At 48.3% G+C, this 24,135-nt stretch overlaps 1 protein-coding gene across 10 annotated transcripts in view; it reads right to left on the bottom strand.

Annotated features, from left to right (window-relative positions):
* The window catches only part of Tacc2 (transforming acidic coiled-coil containing protein 2), a 112,854-nt gene that overhangs the window by 9,134 nt on the left and 79,585 nt on the right, over positions 1–24,135 (bottom strand). For 2 of the 10 annotated variants that reach the window (XM_026781102.1, XM_026781097.1), the window contains 10 exons: positions 23,770–23,830; positions 20,611–20,890; positions 16,831–16,892; positions 15,744–15,859; positions 14,396–14,567; positions 12,977–13,117; positions 5,090–5,233; positions 4,623–4,699; positions 2,669–2,712; positions 421–429 (listed from right to left, as the gene is read on the bottom strand). In XM_026781102.1, coding sequence (XP_026636903.1) covers positions 421–429; positions 2,669–2,712; positions 4,623–4,699; positions 5,090–5,233; positions 12,977–13,117; positions 14,396–14,567; positions 15,744–15,859; positions 16,831–16,892; positions 20,611–20,890; positions 23,770–23,830 — 1,106 coding nt within the window. Of the gene's footprint in view, positions 1–420; positions 430–2,668; positions 2,713–4,622; positions 4,700–5,089; positions 5,234–12,012; positions 12,103–12,976; positions 13,118–14,395; positions 14,568–15,743; positions 15,860–16,830; positions 16,893–20,610; positions 20,891–23,769; positions 23,831–24,135 lie in introns of all 10 variants that reach the window. The other 8 variants (XM_026781103.1, XM_026781104.1, XM_026781100.1 and 5 more) reach the window with 5 other exon arrangements.

Below are 24,135 nucleotides of genomic sequence, written 5' to 3'. Positions count from 1 at the left end.
CACTGTCCATTCTGAGCTGATCTGTGGTCACGGATACATTTCACCAGATGGGCTGAAGGAGCCATTTATCAGAGTCCATCCGATTTCCTGCATCTAAGATGTCGCCTAACCTCAGCTTTCCTTCTGTCACTTTTAAAAATAGAATTGCCCAGGAGAGCCAGGCAATGGCAACGCAGCACAAATCTTCAGCATGACCAATGAAGCTAGGCTCTTAAAGTCAGGAAATCAGAGTCAGCCCAAGGCACACTGCACTCACAACCCTGCTACGGCTTTCTGGCGTTTGCAGGCAAATCCCTAGTAAATCGGATGGGGGATGCAGCGAGTACACAAAGCAAAAATAATCAAACCAGAAAAAACGAAACACAAAGGGTCGCGGTGGGTAGGGGTCAGACGGGGTGGGGATGGGGAGCATTTACTTACCGGGCTTGCCTGCTTGTTTTGCAAGCAAAGGGGAAGAAGCAACAGAAAATGGAAGCAAAACAGATAATCAGGGCAGTTGTTAGGAAAGCAGAAACAAAAAAATCGCAACAATCTGGAATGCAGAAAGCACAGGGGTTTCTTTTGGTCCTAAATTCCAAGGCACCAGTACTGAGTTTTTAACAAGGCACACTTTCTTCAGAGGAGCTGGTGAGGCGGGATGAGGAGGGAGGGCTTAGCATGGCTCAGAGGAACCACGGTCTACTTCGGAACACTTCCACATTCACTCTGGCCCTACACTGCTGAGCTCTCAGGCCCGGGTTCTCCTTGCTAGGCAGATGGAATGAAAACAGGATGGAAACACGGGATCCAGATGAGACCCGGGGGTGTTTCTTTAAGTGAAGACATTCGCTTTCCTAGACGGCAAGCTGGTCCACTCACCTTCCTAGTCACGCCACACAGGCTGGCTATGTGGACCCGGAAATATCTAGTGGTCTCACCCAGTGATCCTCCATAGTAACCGACACACAATGTTTCCCGACTAGAAGCTTTGGAAAGTCAATGAGGAAAGGCTGGCGAGCAGGGCTAGTGACTACACACAGTAGGGCTGTTCTCCAAGTGAAGATGCTCCCAAGCTGGGGATGTGGACAGCAGTCTCTTTGAGCCATTCTGGGGGTTCTCTTGAGAAAACTGTTCTAGAGTCTAAATAGGAAATACACCATGCCCCTGATACCCACTTCTCCAATTGTCGAAGGCAGAAATGTTCTAACTTCTGACAGCTGCAGTTTATCCAAGAAGCAGGCACTGGCATCTAGTAACCTATTACCACAATGGCAGACTGCCCTGAGGTCAGCCAGAGAAGCCCTTTATGCTTGGAGTCCTCCAGGGTGGACTCCTGCTTCTTTCCAAGTCCCCAGCTGCGTGCAACAAGCTGGCTGTGGCAGCATTCCCTCAGGAGCCAAAGCTCAAGCCTGCTCCCCCAACACCACACCTGCATCTCAAGGACACTCGCGCCCCAAGGCTCTGATAACCCTTTCAGCGCTGCTGAGAGATAACAGGCTTCCTCTCCCGTGCTTTTGCCGGCACTCGCAGACCCCAGAGTTTATCTCATCCATGTGCCCACACATTTCCTTCTGATGTAATGCACCCACATCGACAGGGCTGCATGAGCCTTGGGGCTCCAGGTGAAGTCTTCACTAATGTGAGCCACAGCTGCCCTCCCGTGAGTGGGAGCCACTCAGCCACTGGCCCTCCTGCTACTTCAAGGATGACTGTGCTGTTTATTTTGAAATAAGTTACAGAAGGAACTCAAAAAGCCAAACATTTGCTAGGGGTTCTCCTAGGGGACCTGTCCATGCATGCCCAGCATGAGCACTGGGTTGACAGTGACTTGAGTGTTTACCCCATAAATCCTTAGGTGGGTAAAATTATTTTAAAAAATGGATTATCACGAATCTAAGCAAATAAACAGATAGCTAGACATAAATCAACATGAACACCAGTTCCCCAAGACTATTACTATTAAAAAAAAACTGGACTTTGGATTGTCTCCAAGACATTCATTATAGAGAGAGAGGGTAGGAGGAAGGATGGAAGAAAGGGAAAGAGGGAGGGAGGAAAAAGGGGAGGAAGGAAAGGAGGAAGGGGGGAGGAAGGAAGGAAAGAGGATGGGAGGGAGGGAAGGAGAAAGAAAGCAAACTCAGTCATTGTGTGTCACTTGCTAATGGGGGGTCTTTCTCTCTTTGCAGACCTAAGCATCTGTCAGCTCTGGCTGCCAGGGATGCAGTGTTCTGATGGAGGTGTCCTATCTCAGGGAGAGCTGGGATTGGCTAACAGGGTTCGCCAGCCACAGAGGAAGGGTATTGGGTAGGGAGTTGCCACAGGTTCCATTCTAGCCCTAAATCCATTGGTTAAAGTATATGGATATTTAATCATTTGACTCTAAACTAAATTAGGGTTTAGGGGTTTTAATTCTATGCTTTTCTGCAAGCAAAATCCAAAACTTCCACCCATCCCAGGGGCCAAACTGAGACTCTGTCCTGACATGGTAGAGTACCCCGGCTGGGCAAGTGAGGGCTACGGAGACACTGGGTAGCATGAAGCCCATTTTTGTGGGTATCTTCAGGGTACAGTCACAAGTACAGCTGCTTTTAGAGGAGCTGGCCCTGAGCCTTGCGCCACCCAATCCCCACCACTACTGTCCTCCCCGCTCCCCACAGTTGGGCCTGATCACCCCGGTCCCGACACCCACCGATCATCTGTGCGATGGTCTTCTCATATTCAGCCACGATTTTCCTGGAAGAAAGGCAGAGGCACGCTGAGCTGTGGTAACAGGATGGTGCCCATCTCCACCCCACAGGTAAGGCTCGCGCCCTCTGCACTCTTCCTTTCACTCATTAGGTTTGCTCTCCTGGCACACAGCCCTCAATCCAGCACACTGCACAAGCCCTGCAGCATCTTCACGGCCCACTAAGTGGAACAAAGGCCCCACCTTCCACCTCATGACTGGAGCCTTCAACACCCAGGTCTCACCGCCCCCACCAGCTTGACCACCTTCTAGGCAGCTCAGGGACACAGTGGCTTAACATGGACAGACGAGCTCTTCCTTGATGTCAGGCCAAGTGTAGCCCAGGTTGTCTACTTCCTTCTTCTATTTCAGCCACACAGAATCTGTTTCTCAGGGTCTAATTCAAATGTTTTCCTCTTCAGGAAGCTGTTCCTGATTTCTCTTGGTGTTCCCTCTTGAAGTTCCCCAACATTCTCTCTGTATTGTCTCTTCTGATGGAGGGCGTGTGCTCCTCAAAGTAAATATGATGCTACTTGTTATCCCCTTGCGTTTTTAAATTCAAAATAATAATAATTATTATTATTTTTTGAATGGTGGATTGGTGAGACGGATCTGCACTATAACCCTGGCTGGCCTGGAATGCATATGGATCAGGCTGACCCTGAACGCACAGATATCTGCTTGCCTCTGCCTTCCAAGTGCTGGGATTAAAAGTGTGAGCCACCACGCCTGGCAACTTCCCCGGATGAATAGCGAGGAGGCGAAAGCAGCCCTCCGCAAGAACAGTCCTCTGAGGACACAGGGTTCACCTGGTCAATCTAGTCATCAGGAAAGTGGAAGCGGAAGCAGGGGGGAGAGTGGGAAGAAGTACCGGGAAGTAACAGGAAACAGTGGGAAGTACTAGGAAGTACTGGGAAGTAGGAAACAGCGGGAAGTACTGGGAAGCTGCAGGAAGCAGTGGGAAGTACTGGGAAACAACGGGAAATACTGGGAAGCAGCGGGAAGTAGAAGGAAGAGCTAGAGTTAGAATGAGGTTTCAGGAAGATGTGATGATGACCTGGAAACAGGCTGTGATCATCCAGGTTAGTGGTTCTCAATCTGTGGGTCACCACCCGTTTGGGGTTCGTGAATCAGATATTTAGTACTATTCACAACAGTAGCAAAATTACAGTTATGAAGTAGCAATGAAATAACTTAACAGGTTGTGGTCAGCACCATATGAGGCGCTGTATTGAAGGGCTGCAGCTTTAGGAAGGCTGAGAACCACTGCTCTGTGTGTTTTGCTTGCTGCTGGAAAGGTACACAGGAACGCAAGCTGACTGGAATCGGGGGGAGACACTTTCACTGTCTACACATTTATCTGACTGGATTCTTTATCTCATGTACAGTGTTATTCTAAAAACACGTGTAGAAGCTAAAGAGACAGCTCAGCAGCTAGGAGCTTATGTTACTCCAGAAGAGCCAAGTACAGTTTCTAGAACCCATATCGGGTAGTTCTCAGCTATGCGCCAACTTTGGGGAGGGATTTGATTCCTCTGCTTCCAAGGGCATCTGTATTCATAGGTACAAACACCACACAGAGATACACAGAATTATGAATAATGAGCTGGGCATCGGTGGTGAACACCTTTAATCCCAGCACTTGGGAGGCAGAGGTAGGCAGATCTCTGTGACTTCAAGGCCAGCCTGATCTACAGAGTGAGTTCCAGGACAGCCAGGGCTACACAGAGAAACCCAGTCTCAAAAATAAGATAAAATTAAATAATTAAAAGAAAATCTCTTAAAAACTCCCATGTGAAAATACGAGCCTTGAATAATAACAAAGAATTAGAGTCTTCTATGGGAGACCCTGCCGGAGGTGGGGACGCCTCAGCATTAGTCATCATGAAGTCACAGCAGGAAGTTGCGCCCCACTGACCTCATTTCCATCACTTCCCGCCTGCTTTCTTCATATTTGTCCCTCCACTCGGAGACTTCTCTCTCCTTGGAGATAACCTAAGACCAGGGAGAGAAGACAGGCGGAGCCCAGATAAGCGCATTCAGTTCCGACCAAATCCAGGACACATCATACACACACGGGATGAAAATATCTCACATAGAACCAAGATTCCATCCAGGGAATTCTCCAAGCAGGAGAAATAAAGATTACCTAAGGACCACGGGGAACGGGGTACCATGATGAGGTATCGTTTACAGCACCTGTTAGCATGGTAACCAGACAGACCAGAACCCACGTGTGCTACCTAGCCAGCTTGCAGTATTTAGAGGCCGGTCTGTCTCCAAAGAGCAGCTTCATGGGTAAATACGGCTACCGACAGATAGTAGACTCAGGCCCTGTGCCAGCGTCAAGAATATGGATGGCCCTTGACACCACCGGTCTCATACCTCTGCTCTGGCAACTTGGAGTGCAGAGTCCAGGTCTGGCTGCTGGAACAGAAGGCCCGGAGGTTTTTCCACCTCGGTGGGCCCGATGCGAGAGTACAAGGCAGTTTTGGAGATGGAGACATCCGGTGGGTGAGCAGCTTCCCTCTGTGGGTGGTTTTGGTTTTCATTAAAGAGAGAAAGAAACAGGACAGTCACCACTAATGGCACGACAGACAGGGCTGCACGCATGGCCTCGAGAACCGCACTCAACCGCTCGGCTGTATGGTTTTAAAACAAAGGGCGTTGGAGGCATGAGAAAATGCAAAGACTCACGGATGGGGGTAATGCCAGGTCCAGGGGATGGAAAGCCTTCATGTTGCACATATGCAGGCACACAAAGGGGCTAATGAGATGGCAGCCTCTGTAACTAGGAGCCTTGGGGGCTCAGTCTGTCTGTGGGCTGCTTATCACGGCCATTTATCAGATGCCGAGCCAACTAGGCACTGTAAGCAAAGACCAGCCATTATTCTGTTGGCCCCACTTCCAAAATAAAGTCTTGCTGGAGACTGATTCTGAATGCTGGTCCATATTGCCTGGTTTTAAATAGCTGAAGATTAGATCATTTTTGTGACCTGCCCACATTTAAATTTGGTTTTCATATGGCTCAGTTTACAAAGATGTTATCTGCCCAAAATTTGAAGCCTACTAGTGTATCAGTTTTGTCTGGGTTTGGGAGATGCTGCCATTAGGTCTGCTCTATAACGGCGAAGGGGAAAGCTGGGGTCAACGACAATATCTATCTGCGTTTCCTGACGAAGTCTACAGCAAGCAATGTGATCAATGCCCTACCCCACCACCCAGTTGATAAAAAGGGGTACATGGCTATTCTTCCTTTATGTAGAATATTAACCAAGTTGCAACACAGTGTTAGGAGCATTGTCAACCAGCATGGCCAGGCTTGTCAGCCTATCTCCACGGCAACAAAAACATCCAATCAACCACTCAGTCCTATGCATTAACCTCCTGGTGCTGGCATGGCTGCTGGAGCTTCCGCCCTCATTAGAATATAGGTCAACGCTTCAGTGGGAGGCGAAGGTGGCCTAATGGGCAGAGCGGGACAGCTCCATCCTTGGAGAACCGGGAGGAAGAACTGAGCACTAAACATAACGCCTCAGTTTTATAGACAGGGGAGAGGAGACAGGAGGGTGAGGGCTGAGAAGTGCACAGAGAAGACGAGCGCTTCAGTGGGCATGGGAAGGGGTGGAGCTGAAGGTCCAGCTGCAGAATGCTTATAAACACAGGAATTGCTAGCCCTACCGCTCCTCACTAGAGTACCAGGGCTAAGGGCCTAAAAAGGGAGATAGAAAAGGCATGTAGAAGAGCAATGGATAGGACTGGAGGTGACAATTTAGAACCATTAGTGTTCACATGCAAGGTGCACACAACAGTTTAGTTATCCTGGAAAAACACCTGCTGGACCTGCTCATCATCCCTGCCTGCCCTGGAGATCTTGAGCTAACCCTCAAGTGACTCACTGACCCGGCCTACCCTCAAGACTTTGGGCTTATCCTCAAATAGCACTCACGGACCACCTGATTCTCACTGCTCATGACTGCCCTGAAATGCCTGGACTCACGGTCAAGTGAGTCATATGATCAGCCATCAGAGCTAGGAGCACACAGAACAGAGATTCCGTTCACATGTCAGATGGGATGCCACAAATGCCTTTCTCAGTTTCTGGCCCCAGAGAAGTCTGTTTCTAGGACATCTACCTAGAGCACAAGCTACCAGCCCCTGGCGGCAGGGAAGAGGCTCCGCGTGAAGGGTTTAGCTCTGTTCTTGGAAAGATGCTGCTTCACTGAGGGAAACATCCCAGTAGTAACCAGAAAAGCACAGCCCAAAACCACCACTCAGTAATTGCAGTTAGAAAAGCTCACAAACACAAGATTATACAGAGAACTTAAAAAGAAAAAACAAACTCTATTCTCTTCACTTTTAAATGTGCTCTTTAAAAAAATGGAGCTAAGAGGAGGCTAAAGAGATGGCTCAGTGGTCAAGAGCACTAGCTGCTCTTCCAGAGGATTCAGGTTCAATTCCCAGCACCTGTATGTTGGTTCACTTTGTAATTCCAATCCCAGAGGATTTGACACCCTCTTCTGGCCTCTATGGACACTAGGTATACACATGGTGCACATACAATCAGGCAGGTGAAAAACCCATAAAGTACATTTTTTAAAATCTGAGAAAAAAATAAAATTTCAAAGTGAAGAGGATGTTGGAACTGTTAAACTCAGTCTGGAACTTCTGAAGACAAATGCAGGATTTGAGAGGCTGGGCCTAAAGGTTTTTCCAAATGAGATTCAATTCTACCTCAGAGTAAAGCAGCCCCTAGCAGTGCAAGAGAAAAAGAATTAAATAATGAAAATGAATTTCATATCACACAGGGCAGGAGCTAAATATAACCAAGGGACATATCAGAGATGGTCAACATGCCTGATGTCCTTTGTAAAACAAGGAAGGGGTGAACAAATAAACAGATTTCTAAACGGGTGCAGGAGTCAGATCCCAGGTGCCACCCTTCATCCACAACCACTCGGCATCTTCAAGCAGGGAACGAACAGTTTCGGGACCACCTTGACTCCCCGCCTCCTCCAGCTATCTGTGGGATGATGAACTTCAGGACCCACACCTCGGGTCTTCCTTTCAAGCCACACATGTTTCCAAGTGAAAGTAAAGGTTTGTCTCTCACTAATATTATAGGATCAGTTATTTTTATACCCAGCGCCATTTCTCTCGCAGTTAGACCTGCTGCTTCACGCAGCCCCAAACGCCAGCAGTTCCAAAGGCACAGATCTTCACTACCACCTTCAACCCTCTATGCTGCCTTGAGTCCTGGAAACTGTGAAGTTCCTCAGGCCACTATCTCCCTTTCAGATTCCTGGGCCACGCGCTCAGGCCTATGGTCCTTGCCTTAGGGTTTGGGGGCAGGACATCGTCATCATGGCACTGTCCCCAGAGCAGCAGGAGGCAAGCTCGGGTCTGAGACTTCAGGGCCACATAGGTGAAGTCAGGCTCCAGGAAAGCCAAGCTAAGACTTGAGGTCTCAAGGAGGTATCTGGACCATGCGGCACCATCCAAGCAGGAGAAGGACCTTGGCCGGACGTTAGGCATCCAAATCAGACATCAGGCGGTTTCCAAGCGCAGGCGTTGCAAGCCCAGATGAGACCCTTGGAGACTTGGCCCCACACTTCAGTCCTGCTTCGTGGAAGGCATCATCACTAGATACCACGTAGCTGTGCCTGCTCATCACATCACGACTCAGCCCCCCAGGCTAAAGTATAGGCTCCAACCACAGATTCTGAAGATGGAGAGCAAACTGAAGCCCCTCGACTAGTCCTCTGTCAGTCTTCTTCGGACTGTTTTGTGGCTTCCAGGGATGTGTCCCAACTTTGGACTAAGCATCGAATGGTGGAGGAAGGAGTGACTTCTGTGAGATGAGATGCCCATGAATGATGCTGGTATCCTTGACAACAATACACACCCCACTCTTGCTCCAGCTCCCATCAACCCTAGGCACCTGCTCACCTAAGCCACGCCCTCCGTGTGGGGACTGTTCCCTATCTAAAGCTTGCCGTTTGGATGATCATGTTCCTAAGTTGCCCGAACACATCTTTCCGTCTTCCATCTCCATCTTGGCCCCTTTATCCAGGCCAACTGGTCTAGAGCTTATAATCAGTTTGTCATGCATGCAAAATTTGCCAGTATGCCTGCCTACCCATACCTTGGAAGGCCAGAGACAGGACTGCTGGGCATTGAACTCAGGGCGGCTGCATTACGTACTGAGAGGGCTTACTACTCAGACTCATTCCTTGGAAGACTAATAGACACAAGTGGGAGAAACAGAATAAGAAAACCACAGCCCTGAGAAAGTGGGAGGGGGAGTTACTGTGTGAAAATAAATTTTTTTTTTTCAATTATAAAGTAGGACGGGGTGTGTGAACATGACTTTGAGAAGGGGAGAGGGGCAATCCAGGAGGCGCTGGAAGGGCAAACATATTCAAAATACATTGTATGCATGTGTGACATTCTCAAAGAATATTTTTTTAATATTTATTTATTATGTATACAATATTCTGTCTGTGTATATGCCTGACGGCCAGAAGAGGGCGCCAGATCTCTTTACAGATGGTTGTGAGCCACCATGTGGTTGCTGGGAATTGAACTCAGGACCTTTAGAAGAGCAGGCAATGCTCTTGACCACTGAGCCATCTTTCCAGCCCCTCAAAGAATATTTTTAAAATAATAAAAAGTAAAAAGAAAAGCAAGCCACAGCCCGACACCATCCCCAGCTCCTAGGGACGTTACCCCGTTTCTCACTGATTCTGAGCAGAGGATACAGACTGCTCGCTGCAGTTCTATGGAGGCTGACCCAGCACCATCCACCTCAAAGATGCTCTCAATTTTCATCCCCTCGAAATTATGCCCTTCCTCCTAAGTGATTCCATTTTTTTGTAATCCATGATTTTTTTGGGGGGGGTGTCTTTTGTTTGTTTTGTTTTTCGAGACAGGGTTTCTCTGTGTAGCCCTGGCGTCCTGGAACTTGCTCTGTAGACCAGGCTGGCCTCGAACTCAGAGTGAGTAATGGTTTAGAGAGGTGTGCCAGGAAAATGGGACTTCATCACCCATGTCTGAGACTCCAGGGCAGAGAGGGGCCACCAAGCACAGATACAAGGGAAATCCCCAGAGTGAGGTCAACGGATCCCCCAGGGGCTGGCTGGTTCCAGTCAGAGCATCTATTTTCCATGTTCTGTGAGCTCCAGGTGTTTTCCAAAAGTGATACATATTATTATAGGAAATGTCCCCGCCCCCAAGGTGGCACCAGCTCTTCCTCGACAGAGTTTCCCCAGCTCTCACTTCTGAAGGACAGCAGGGTAGAGAGGGCTTTCTTCCTTTCAGCCTGCAGTCTGTGTGGTGGTGCCATCTAAAGCAAAACCAAAACACACGTTCTAAGGCTGCCAGAGACAGAACGTCAGCTCTTAGCTTCTGAAAAGCCAGCTCTGGTATCTTCGTAGGAGGCAGGGTACTCTCCTTCTAGAAGGTTTTGTACTTGGCCAGAACTACTTACCAGAATATATCCAATTCTACTTTAATATTCTCTGGGACAGGAATACACCGTATGCACAATGGTCAAACATTTTTAAAATTTATTTATTTTTACTTTATGTGCATTGGTGTTTTGCCTGTATGTGTGTCTGTGTGAGGGTGCCAGATCTTGGAGTTAGAAACAGTTGTGAGCTGCCATGTGGATGCTGGAAATTGAACCTCGGGTCCTCTGGAAGAACAGCTAATGCTCCCAACCTCTGAGCCATCTCTTCAGCCCCCACACCAGCCAAACTTTATAAAGCTATTCTGCAAAGATCAAGAAATAAATCTGGCAGGGCTGGGTTGTGGGCTGGTGGGGAGCAGGGTCCTCGGCGCTTGCTTTCTGAAAATCTCCCTTCCGTGGCAGTTCAGCTCAAGTTTATAGTTTGGCAACAAGAACAAAGACACCTCTGAGTTTTCTTTCTTGTCCCTGCCCTGTGTTCCACTGTTCCCAGTCTGGACATCCACACTACGACCACCTCCGGTCTCCAGGAGGGGACCCAATTTGGGCTCTAGCTAGGGAGATCTATGTGTAGGCACTTGGGATTTCTGTTCCTATTCCACAGTTGGGAGAGTCTCACCAATGATCTGCTCTAGGAGATAGAGATGAACAAGCCGGTCCATTGGTGACCCCGGTTCTGGCCCCCACAGGCTGGCGGAACTCTGGACATGCGGCCCCGATTCTAAATCAGACTTAGCTCTGCTCTCCCAGGAGAAGCGCTGTAGAAGATCGGAACGGCAAACGGAAGCCAAGTGCTAGCTCATAGCAGCCCCTTTTGCTAACTGCACACCGGCATGTTGGATGCGCAGGTGCAAGGCTACCGTCCACAAACTTGGTCTTCCCCACCACAGGCAAACCTGCCTCATCTCAGAGACTGGAAAACTGAGGCTCAACAAGGTTCACTAACTCATTCAAGGCTCAAACTACAGAACAAAGAGGGATTCTGCCCTGGTCCAACATCAAATTCACTGGGCTGGTCAAACTCAGGGTGGGCAGAGTGTGGGACTGAGGTCACAGCTCATTGGCAGCTTAAGGGGGAAATGCCACCTACATCATCACCATACTGCTAGGAATTATCACCCTAGGTCTAGAAGCAGAGGGAAGACCCTGAATGTTTTATCAACGTCACATTCCACACAAAAATCAAGGACTAGCATGCTCAGGTCTGCAAACCCAACAGCCTGCTACCCCTTCTGTGAAGAAATATAAAAAGCATCTTCCTGGGATAGGCTGCTTCCCTGCATGCTGCCATTCTATATTAGCAACATGAGTGACAGAGAGGAGCCGCTGTGGAGAAGGTGTGCCCCGCAGCCTGAGATGTCAACTGCATCTCTTTGTTCTTGTCTAGATCACCATTCAATGTTTGGAGCAAGTCTTGTTCTTACTTCCTACTTATCGCCTCTTAATAAAGTTAGATAGAAACTTCCAGAAGACAGGAAAGTTACAAATTATCCCACAGAGACAAAAGGCATCGAACATCGAAGGGGATTCTCTTCCGGTCCTGGTGAACTAACCAGTTTTACGTATAACTAGCCTGCCATATAACTTGCTCAAAGCCCTTTTTATTCCCTGTGCTCTGTGGGGGCTTCTCCCACTCTCCTCTGCCCGGCTGCACTCCCTCAGCCCCACACACGTGCTCAGGGTGTGTTTGCACAAGAGTCACACTTTTAGCTTCAGAGAAATCACATTCCATGGGACACCCACAATGCCCGCCTGGCCAGTGGTTAGCAAAGCAGCCCTGGGACCCCGCGGCACACACAGCATTCCCAGAAGGCAGTGCACTGCAGCGGCAAACGGGTACCTTGGCGTCCTGGCGGCTGCGGGAAGCCAGAGCGATCTGCCTGGCCAGCTTCAGGGCTTCTATTCGCATGATGGCAAACTCTAACTCCTCCTGCCCGAGGGGTAGGGGGTGAGCAGACCATACGGAAAGGCATCAAGACAGACAGAAGGTTTTCCACATCCAGGAATGAATGTGCCACATAAATGCATATGACAGCGATCGTGGGAAAACATACGCTCAGCTTTCTCTCACAACCAGCACCTCAGCAGATCATGAAACAGGGGTTTCATTTCCTTTTTGGGGAAAAAAAAAAACCCACCAACAACAAAACCCCACCCCTTTGAAGGTGTGTCAAGAAAAACCATGTTGGATGTAAACCGATTTTCCAAACAGGACGGCAGTTTTTACTCTACGGCAGTTTTTGATTTCTTTCCTTTTGTTTTTTTAAATGTTGACCAGCGCTTGCTGTCAACAGCCAGGCATCTCTCAAGAGGCCTGCTAACAATCTCTCTAGGTTGGCCTCACTTCCTAGGCCAAGGGGATCGCAAATTAAGCTGTTAAATTTCCGCAATAGAGATAATTGTTTTGTATTCCAGAAATAAGACGGAGTCCAGATGTTGTCTCAATGGGAATCTGGGATTGTCTTATGTATTTAAACAGCTTGGCCTGACCTGATACCTTTGGTGTAGTGAATAAATCATAAACATGGCCTGTGGGGCTATCAATACATCAGAAAAATGACTATTGGGGCCAATTTCACAATAGAAATAGAAACAGTCCGTTCAGTACGTAATCACACAATGTGTATAATTCTGGCATCCCGGCTCTAGCACACACATATACCAGTGTCTGAGATGAAATACTTCAACAGGACATTCCCAGTACCGCCTCATTAAGTTCTGCCTCAGCTCAGAATTTGGCTCGGGGGTTCATTTTCTACTGAGGTTTAGACAAACTCCCAAAAGGTCACATACGGGCTACAAACCTGAAGTTTCTGAGCAAATACTGGGGGGTTCTTTTCTGCTAAGTCAGGCTCCAGATAGTCAAGTGCACCACAGAGAGAGGCAGGATGGGCCAGCCTGCTGAGGAGGGCATCTGCAGACGCAAAGGCACCCTCCGGAGCTGTCTGAAGGCCGGCGGAGAGGAAAATGGAAAATAGAGGAGAGTAGAAAGATATTGATTTCAAGCAAGGACCACACACCCACACACTGCGCATTGCTGCGTTAAGGCTAAAGTGAACATCAATTAGTGGCCAATGCTCAGATTGCCATTTGGACTGAGACTGGCAGGCCCCGCTCCTCCTCCCAAAAGCTGCGCCTCAGGAGCCCTCCCCTGGTCAAAGTCACCTTGTGTCTGAGTCAGAGCAGTGGAAGTCACATAACCATTGCTTTTTTTTTTTTATCTGAAAATCTCCACGAGTGGGGGGCAAGCTAGTTGACGGGTTTTCCAATGCCAACATAGATTCATCAAAGAAATAGCACCAAGGATAAATATCAAAGAAAGTAAAGTTTGAGGATAGGCCATTTTTAGTAGTGAAAAGATGATTTCAAACAAAAAGGTAACTCCTCGTAGATTAGAAAGACTTCCAAATGGGAGGGCAACTTTGCAGGGGATGAACCAAGGCCAAGTCTGCCACAGGATATATATGCGAGATCGATTCACATCTAGACCCTTTAGCTGTTCACTAATTGTGTTTCCAGTATTCAACCCAGCGTCCAACTGCCATAGGCATAGGAGGTGCTCTGGGAATGTCTGTAGCATGAGACAGATCAAATTGCCTAATATAGAACAATGCACCAAATCCAACAGTTTCAAACTTGCATGAAGATTGCTAGGAGGAAGGCAAAAGAAAAAAAATATAATCGAGCCAACTTGGTTTGTTTAAGACATGTGGAAGACTCTCACACGGATATTACACACTCTAGGGAGAGCACATGTAACATGCAGAGACTGGGGACAATGAGGCCTCATTTCAGGGCCCAGGTCCTGCAAGGCTTCAGGAGGGTTTGGACAAGGAGACATTGAAGTCCTGGACCATGAGCAAGAGAAATTCGCCTATCACTGAGACCCAGGATACACGCAGCTGATCCCCAAAGGAGGATGATCCTTCCTCTACCTTTCCTTGTTTTTCTATACAAGCTAGAGAGGCTGAGCACAGCTTCAGCTTGTCTGTCAGGCAAGTTCCAAAGAGGAAAAATGGAAAACACGCCTGAGCAAAATAAAGCAGTTGACTGAGAACTGCACGGCCACCATGGGAAAAAATGAAGGCCTTTCCCTTGCTGTGAATGCAGGGTCTCACAGGCTGACTGACCACTGTGGTCCAGAGTCAGAGTAGGGCCCACAACCAGGTGAGGAGTGACCTCATCAGAGGGTGGAGCCACAGAGCCCCTCAGGCAACACTTACAATCTCAATGGTCTCTGTAGGGGTGCCCAAGGCCATGGCTTCCAGCTCCTTCTGGGAGGATTTCTCTGGCACCTGCAAGAGAGGCTCCTGGTTGGAGACCAGGCCTCGTGTGACAGGATGCTGGAGTTTTGTTGCAGCGTTCACAAGGGCTTCAGTCTCCTCAAAACTTGACCTGAGGAAAAGAAGTCAGTCATTAGAATCGTCTCCTTGGAGACTCACAGAAGTCTCTCAGGAAGCTCTCAACATCCCACAAAATTGTCCCTTCCAAGTCTGTGTCCAAGGAAAGACAAAGGCCTGGACCTCAGTAGCCATCCACCTAGAGGCAGGCTATGGTCCAGCCATGTTTAAGGGCCAACCGACAAGGGAAGGACACAATATAGATGCCTTTGGCAAGGGGACTGAGCTCTGGAGTTTAGGGACCAGCCACTTGTGTGTTCTGTTGGAAGGAGGCTGGGTATCACTCCCTCTTTTCCGTTTTAGAAAATGGAGACAGGCACCTTTGAGAAGATAAAGTCAGATGCTACATGAATACAAAGCATTCCACACAGTGCCTGCCACACGGGGCCACTCCTGGAGAGATGGCATCACTGTCCTAACACCTGCCACCTGGACAGAGTTGGGTCTGCGAGGCCCACAGTAAGTCTGAGAGACCAAAGCATGAGCTTCCAGTCCTGCTCAGCACAGAGCAAGTATCCAGGGATGGATGGGATGACCTAAATAATGGAGTAATGCCGTATATTTTCCCGATCAAAGGTTACGCCATTCAGAATGTGGACACTGGCACAGGCAAACATTAATATCAGCGTTAATAAGAAACATCTGCCATGCATGGTACATATGCTAGGCACTCTGACACTGGCTCTCCATACATCAGGCTCCTGGAAGCCAGGTTCTCCTTATGCCTGCCACTTAACCGCCCTGGGGACAGACAGTCCTTTTTAATCTCCCCAAATCCCTAGAGGTCACTTTATTCCCCTCACTTTACACAGGGAAACTGAGGCATAGGACACCCAAGTAATTCCCACCAGATACAGAGCTGAGACTTAAGTTTTCAGTGTTGTAGCAATATTGGAATATTGTAGGAATATTGGAGAGATGACCGAGTGGAGTTGAGTATATGAACACTGTGTGTGTCTGTCTACTAGAGGGTACTGCCAGTCAGCCGCTTCACCTTCATTCAAAGGGCCCTCAGAAATAGCAGCAATGCATCTGCGCCCTTGTGGGCAGACCGAGTTAGGGGCTACCTACAGACCTGCAATGGAATAAAGTCAGAATAACAGTCGGAAGATAGACAAGGACTTGGGGGCCTCTGGCCTAAGCCACAACTCTCTCATCATAGAAGTCATACCCCGAACATGGAGTTGGGGAATCCGACATCCGGACCGGAGGAGACTTGACGGGGCTCTCCTGCGAAGTGTCAAACATAAGGTACAAGGCCTGCTTCTTCGGAGTGTCATCTTCCTGCTGCAAGAAGCAAAGTCACACGTCCATTAGCTGGGCGCAGTGGCCTAAGAATGCCACCCAAGTAAAGAGAGCACTCACTGACAAGAAACAAGCAAGCCTTCAGTTTTCTCTCACTCCCGGAAGAGAGGAGAAAGCAGGAGGTCACCAGGAGAGGGCCAGGAGGGTGGGAGAGTGGGACCTGTGGAGATCTAAGGTGGGAATAGCCCGCTGGTGCTGCTATGTGCCCTCTCTCCCAGCAGAGCTCAGGAGGATGTAGAATGAGCCAGCCATGTTCTCAGTTCTCACAAAGGAGTGGGGGATGACAGCATGCTGACCCCAGTGATGAGCGCCACCACTGAGGCCCTGTGGTGGTCTGAATGAGATGTCCCCCATAGTCATGGGCACTTAAATCCTTGGCCTCCACATGATGGTGTTTGGAAGGTTTAGAAGGTGTGGCCTTGCTGGAGGAAGCTGTGTTACTGGAGGCGGGCTCTAAGAGTTTAAACTCCAATATCCTCTTGCTTGTGGTTCAAGACGTGCCTCAGCTCTGCTAGTGTGGACTCTTACTCCTCTGGAACCATAAGTACCAAATTGCTCATGGTGTTCCATCAAAGAAGCAGAAAAGCAACTCAAAGAGACAAGGCAATGGGCTTGGCCACAAACGACAAAGAGTCATTCTTCTTGGCTGGTCAGGAGGGTCATGAACAGAGGCTATGGGGGCTGCGGCGGCCTCAGAACCTGAGAGCCCACCCATGATCAAGACCAAGAGGAGAGCGCAGGTGGATCTGGGCCCTGACTATACAATCAATGTGCGGCTCACAGGGAGCAAGAGTTACCGGTAGGGTGGTCAGACTAGAGTCCCAAGACCTGGGGCGATGAGTCTAGGAACGGGGACTGGCGTTTCTATGTAATGGGACAAGTCTGAAGGACTCTGTGCAGCCTTGCTGGAAACCCCACAGAAGCTGCTAGGCCAGGGTAGAGGAGGAACTCACGGGTAAGGAGGAGCCAAGCTTTTCCATGTATTCGATTTCATAGGAGTTTCTGTAGTCCAGCTCTGCAAACAAAAAGGAGAGATGAGTACCAGGGAGACTGAAGGACCTGGCCCGGCAGGGGGTGTGCTGAGTTTCGGGGGACCCGGCCCCCAGCGAGGTACAGTTCAGATATCATCAGTCAGTCTGTGAGGATCCTCCTGGTGGGAGCTATTGCCCTTAGGAATATGGATGAGCCCCAAGGAAATGAAATCACGTGCCCACAACACACAGGTCTGCAATGGGGGACCCATGCACTTCTGTTGTGTTCAGACTGGAGGGGATAGGAGTTTGGGGGAATGTTTTTTTCCTAACTCCCAAGGGCTGCACATAGCACAGTGACATCTTGGAACTGTATTGCACCCGTCCCTCTCTGTGAATTCAGTACCCCCAGGACAGGCAACACTTCTCCAGGGGTGCTTCATCAGCTGGTTAGTTTCGGGGCTGAGATCTGACGTTTTTGAGGTTTTAGGGATCTCTCTTGAGGTCCTGTGATCACAGTTACTAAGGAGAGCACGTGGGTTCAATGCCTGCCTGAGTTATAGAGTTTTAGGTTCAAAGGTAGCCTGGGCAACATAATGAGGAGACTTTTGTCTAAAAGTGGGAAAAATTAAGAGGGTTGGGGATGTCATTTTAGTGGGAGTGCTTGACTGGAATGTACAGCGCCCTAGGTACCATTCCTAGTAGAGATAGAGAGGGAGGGAGGGAAGAATAAATACTTCTCATCTGCTTTAAATTCTGACCCCCTAAGAGCAGGCATGCAGATAAAGTCAGGTAGCACCCTCTCACTCCAGGCCACATGCAGATGGCAGGCTAGGAACAGTCCCACCATTAGCACCAAGTAGCACTTGTCTTCACAACTTCAGCGGGGGCTGAGGCACTGAAGGATAGGGCTACTTCACACTGAAGAGGTCCATAGTTATGTTTAAAGGATCCTCTTGTATCCAAGGACCACTTGGGAGAACGATCTCATCCCATGGCATCACAGAGCAAAGAGGAATGGCCTGAACTGCTCTGTGCCTGCTGATTCAACAAAACGAAACTTGAAGTGCCACACTGTCCTGGGTGACATGACAAAGTGTGACGGGAAGCCCTGCAGTTGGTCATACACTCCCGAAGAACGACGGCCAGACTTACTGTCGCTCAACCTAACATTTCTCTTTAAACTCAAGCGATGTTTCTTTAAGGGGAGATGGACAGAGAGCCCTGGAGGAGGAGACTATGCTCACCTTCTCCTGCCCCCTTCTCGGTCTCTGTCACGAGACAGCCTTGGGTGCCCACCCAGGCAGACAGCCCGCTCGCTGCTGGATGTGGGCAGAAGGGACAGATTCAGTTATGTGTAGCGAGGCCAAGTGACTATGCAGATTTGTGGGTCTAAAAACAATTGTACAGGGTGGTAGAGATAGCTCAGGGGTTAAGAATAGGCACTGCTCTCCCAGAGGACGGGATTCAGTTCCCAACACCTGCACAGAATGGCTCACAACCACCAGAAACTCCAGCTCTTTAGATCTAATGTCCTCTGGACTCTAAGGGCACCCATAAACACATGATGCAGAGAAGCTCATGCAAACACCCATGCACATGAGGGCAGGGAGCCTGGTCTCCTCTCATCAAACACCATGTAAAGAGGAAGCCAAGCAGGCGCCCACACAGATCACCTCAGGCCTTCTCAATGTGCAGCCTCTGTTTCCTGTCTTAAAGTGGGGAACTACAGGATCTGGCACAGAGCTCAGAGGAAATGAAGCCCTGCATGCAAAATGATAGCCCCCACTTTCCTCTCCTCTCCTATAGAATTACCACGGCTGTGCATGTGTGTTCAAATAGTAATTATGACGTCCAACCCAACGTTTCCTTTTCCTGTGGTAACTTCTGAGGGATGAAGTCTCGCCTGCAGCTGCAGCCCTGAGCTGACTCACTCTGAGGACCATATCAGCGCCCGCCGATGTCTGCTGTGCTGGACTTGTTCTTACTAAGAGAACAAGAGGGAAGACCCAACGAGAGGCTTTCTCCATCCAGAGCGTTACAGAAGTGGTAACAGCAAAGCCAATGCCCCCTAAAGCCATAATGTCTTCATGTGGGTGGGTGGATTCTCCAACATTCAAATCTTTACTGTCATTTCCTAAGGAGGCAGATTTCAGAGTTTTGTCTCGAAGTTAAAACTATCATATGCCTATTTTCAGAATTCTCTCTCTCTCTCTCTCTCTCTCTCTCTCTCTCTCTCTCTCTCTGTGTGTGTGTGTGTGTGTGTGCATGTGTGTATAAATAGTCTACATGTATGAATGTGGGTGTTTGCACACCACAGTGCATGCACAGCTGTCAAAGGTCAACCTTGCCATTCTTTGCCCTTCACTTGTCTGAGGTGGGCTTTCTTGTTTTGTCTTGTTTCTTCAGATAAATACGGCAGGCTAGCTGGCCACGGAGCCTCTGGAGAGTCTCCTGTCCCTGCCCATAGCTCCCTGTATTGCACACGTCAGGCTTTTGACAGGGATTCTTGGGGTTCGACCTCAGGGTCTCACACTGGCACAGCAAGCACCTTTACTCCCCGAGTCAGCTCACTAAGCCCTCCCTATTTGCTGGATTTTTGCAGAAACAGTTGTCAGAAAGTTTAGTGACTGTGTTAGCACATGTAGACTCCCAGATAAAATGTGTTTAATTCTCAGTACAAGCCCAAGCTTGTTTCTATATGCTTTTTCTGGTGTTCAGATTTGTTTGTTTTTTAATCTAGCTTTGGACTCAAGAGAGGTGGGCCAGCAGGGAACTGGAAATGATATCAGATGGGAAATGAGATGCCTGTGTCCAAATGTCCTCACTGCTTCTGGGACATTAGGCTTCTCTGGTCCCTACACTTCATGTGGGTGATGGCTGCTGCCAAGTTCAAACTGACTGAGCCGATGCTCAGCTGTTTATGTACCCTGGCCTTGCGTTCCTTTTATCTCAAACCCATCTTTAGCACCTACGATGTTCATAGTAGTTAGTGTGGCATGGAAAGGAATCAGAATTGTTGCCTTCGGTAAACAGCCCAGTAATGAACAAGAAATGCATACACATCTTCATCATGGTGCTAAGAGCCCCCAAATCAAGCATTAAAGGCAAGCAGGGAAAGGAGTGGATATCCAGGCAAAGGTTGAGACAAGCAAAGGTGGGAAAGGGAGAGTGAGCTTCTGGTTCTCCTGTTTCTATCTTCCAGACTGCTGGGATTATAGGTGTGTGCCACTACACCTAGTACTTACACAGTGGGGAGTTTCATGCATGCACATGACCAACTGAGTACACCCCAGCCCTAAGATACATGAATTATTCAAGTCATGAGAGGAAGCAGAAACTGAATACACAGCACAAAGGAAGACACTGAGATACAAGTGCTTGGGATCTTCCCAAATCAATCAAGTCCTCATTAGCAAGCCTGGGGAAAACCTCTGGCTCCAGGCTTGGTTAAACTGTGTGACCATATTGTCTGACCAATCTGTGGGGGATATGAACAGTGATGGCACCAAAAGACCAATAGGCGGGTTGACCTACAGTCAAAGTTCTATGCCAAGGTTCCTTTGGAGCTGTGTCTTTCAAAACTACAGAAGGTATCAGAAGTCATCCAGCCAAGAACAAGCAAGTGAGGTTTCAGGATCTGGGTTAGAGGGGACTAGTCTGGTTCTCAGCAGGCATCATGTGGTCAAGGGGCAGCAGCTCTCAAGCCTTAGCTTTGCATACAGCAGGAGGAGTATAGGCTGTCACACGGGTAATGGTTACCTTTCCTGGCTCTCTGCCCCCTAGCGACAGTATTCTCCAAGGCAAGGTGTGGGTCGGGCTGGCCACCGAGTTGCTTACCCTCTGAGGGCGAATTGAATTTGGTCTCATTTACAAAATTAGACAGATCCGAGGGCTGTGGGAAGTCCTGTTTGTCAGCATCCAAGTCTACTGTCATACACGTCCACTTCTGGCTGGTGACGGCCAGTTTCTCCTCGTCTGTGGCGTGGACCACCGCAGAGATTGCTGGGGGTGCTTCCGGCGTGGCCGCTGGAGTGGAATCCTGTGAGGAGAGGGGACAGTCTCTTCTTTGATCCAGTCTCAGATTCCATGCCCCTCAAATCAGGAAAACCTCTCCACTTGTCTCCCCAGGACTCTGACCCACAGTGTCCCCAGAGGAAACATTCCCCCTTTGATCTCCTTTATTGATGACTGATTTTAGAGAGTGACCATGGCTTTACCAAAATTAATTAATTAAAAAGAAAGCTAGACACGGTAACTCCTATCAGTAACCCTAATTAGGCAGGAGGATTGCTGGGAGTGTGAGGCCAGAATGGCCAAGGATGTAAGACCCTTTCTCCAAGGACTGGGCATGTGGCTTAATGGTATGCTGCTTCCTTAACTTGTCTGTGCACAGTCCTGGGCTCAATACCTAGCACTGAAAAACAACAACAAAAAGCCTCAGTGTGGTGGTTCACCCCTGAGATCCCAACATTCAAGAGACTGAGGCTAGCCTGGGCTATGTAGTAAGTACCAGGCTAACCTGAACTAGTGTGAGACCCTGTCTCAAAACAAAACTTGCCTATAGGTGAGAAGATCTTTCGGGGTTCCTGATTTATGAAAGAATCTGTGAGACATTCTGCAGGACACAACAGATAGTGACTGAACTGACTTTGAAATGTCCTGCTTCATGGAAATGTCTGCTGGAAACTATGGGCCTGTAGGCCGAAGATAGATGCCCCAACAGTACAGAGGAACTTTGGGTGACTGTCCAGGCAGCAAAATGTCTCTGTCATTTCTAGAGTTTTGGATTTCTTGTTTACTTAGGTAATATTATATTCTTCTGGAGTCTTTGATAAACTTGAAGAATGGTTAGTTATAGTTTTCCATTGTTATGATAAAAGATAAGGTAGATATAAATATTGTAATGGTAATTCTTGCTTAATAACTGTTTTGTTGTATGTAATTTTGCTATGTTAAAGTTAAAGCCTTCCTTTTTTGTTTAAACAGAAAAAGGGGAAGTGATGGAGGAAGGTCATTGGTTGATTAAATAAAGAAGCTGCTTGACCTGATAGGTTAGAACATAGGTGGGAGGAGCAGACGCTGGGAGGAAGAGGAAGTGAGCTCAGAGACTCAACAGCTCTCCTCTGGGGGCAGACGCCTCAGAGAGACACGATGCTCTACTCTTGCGGGCAGATGCGAGAGCTCTGCTCTCTGAGGCACACGCGATGAAGCTCCGACCCAGGATGGAAGTAGGCTAGAATCTTCCTGGTAAGCGCACCTTGGGGTGCTACACACAGATGATTAGAAATGGGCTAGTCCAGGTGCGAGAGTTAGCCGAGAAAAGGGCTGGAGCTAAAGAGCGAAGCAGTGATTGAAAGAATGCGGTGTCCGTGTAATTATTTCGGGGCATAAGCTAGCCGGAGGCGGCCGGGGTGCGGCTGGAGTTCTGGGGATGCAGCCCTGCCGCACTTATTACTACATAGGATAATGCTCTTATACCCTGCAAAGATTTATCACTAATATTGGTTTAATAAAATACTGATTGGGCAGTAGCCAGGCAGGAAATATGGGGGGGGGGCAACCAGACTAGGAGAATTCTGGGAAGAGGAAAGGCTCGGTCTACAGTTACCAGCCAGATGTAGAGGAAGCAAGATGAGAGCGCCTCACTGAGTAAGGTACCAAGCCACATGGCTAAACATAAATAAGAATTATGGGTTAATTTAAAATGGAAGAGCTAGTTCATAATAAGCCTGAGCTAACAAGCCAAGCAGTTTATTATTTTTCTAAGCCTCTATGTGTTTTGTTGGGACTGAAAGGCTGCGGGACTAGGCAGGACAAAAACTTGTGTCTACATAAATCTTTTAAAAAACAAACAAACAAAAACAATAAATAAGTCTCTGTCTTGATTATCTGAGACACCCCGGTCAGTTTTACAGTTGTGCCATCAGCACTATCTAACAGTCCTCCCACCAGTTCTTATGAACAGAAGGGGGTTTTGCTGCCACTGTACAGTGAGAACCCAGGAGAGAGTTACAGCTGGACCTGAAGTCTCCTATTCCTGGAGCTAAGGTGCTAGTATGTTCTTTCTCTTCCACCTGGTCAGCAACTGAAGCTGGTTTGAATATGAAGATCAACTTGTCTTATAACCCAGAATGGCAAGCCTACCTGAGGATTACCTTCCTCAGGAAGGATGAGGGTTATAAGGCATGGTATGAGCGTGTTAGAAATACCACTATGAGGGGAAATAGACTCATAATGAATTCAAGCCCCCCACTTCTTTTTCTTAAAGATTTATTTTGTGTATATAAGGGTTTTGCCTGTGTGTCTATATGTGCATCATGTTGTGCAGTACCCACAGAGGCCAGAAGAGGGTGTTAGAATCCTCGTACAAACAGTTGTGAACCACCATGTGGGTGCTGGGAACTGAACTTGGATCCTCAGCAAGAGCAGCAAATACCTTTCATCACTGAACCAGCTCTCTAAGCCCAAGTTCTTAAGAGTAAACGTCCCTCATCTTCCTACTGTATGGCATAATTTGGTGTTCTTTATACATAGTGAGTCTCCACCCCTTTTCTCACTGTGTCCATTGATCTCAACTTGATGCAAGTTCTCAGCAGGTTAAATGGTCAGAAAAGACAAAAGAATTCCCGCTATAAAATCTAGCCCTCATTTTCAATTAATTCCTCTCAGTACACACCTTGATCTCTATCAAAGTGATGTGGATCAAAACACTCCATGCCATAAAGAGAAAAAAAGGAAAACTCTTTCTCCCTGTTTTTTGGTTTGCATGTATGCATGTGTGCATGGCTCATGTGCATCTGTGCAGGAATGTGTGTGTGTGTGTGTGTGTGTGTGTGTGTGTGTGTGTGTGTACAGACAAAGCAGCATAAACTTCCTGGTCAGCAGTGTAATACTCAAGGGATCAAGGGAGTGCTGTACCTGAGAAGGTGGATCAGACAGAGGGGACCTCTTTGGTGACTTCTTCACCCTAAAGGTGTCACTGTAAATAAAACGGAAAATGTAAACACGGGGTCACAGATCATTCCCAAGCACCCGGCAACCACCCAGCCCTCCCGCCTACCCAAAAGCTCATTCTGACTTTTTAGCCGATATTATTTTTGCCCCCGAGGGGAAGATCCATCAAGCCAGAGACCTTTAACAAGAAGCCACTTTGGAGAGCTGACCCAGAAAAATGCAGCTAAATTTAACTAACCGTTCTTACTATCACGCAGGGAAGTTGTGGTGAGGAGAATCATTTCTGAGCCAGCTAAGGCTGGGGGAAGGGCTGCAGGCTCATGACTAATT

Source organism: Microtus ochrogaster, chromosome 8 (assembly GCF_000317375.1).
Source record: "Microtus ochrogaster isolate Prairie Vole_2 chromosome 8, MicOch1.0, whole genome shotgun sequence".
Classification (NCBI taxonomy): Eukaryota; Metazoa; Chordata; class Mammalia; order Rodentia; family Cricetidae; genus Microtus; species Microtus ochrogaster.
The sequence above is the reverse complement of the archived record's forward strand: the minus strand, read 5'-3'. Positions and strand labels throughout refer to the sequence as shown.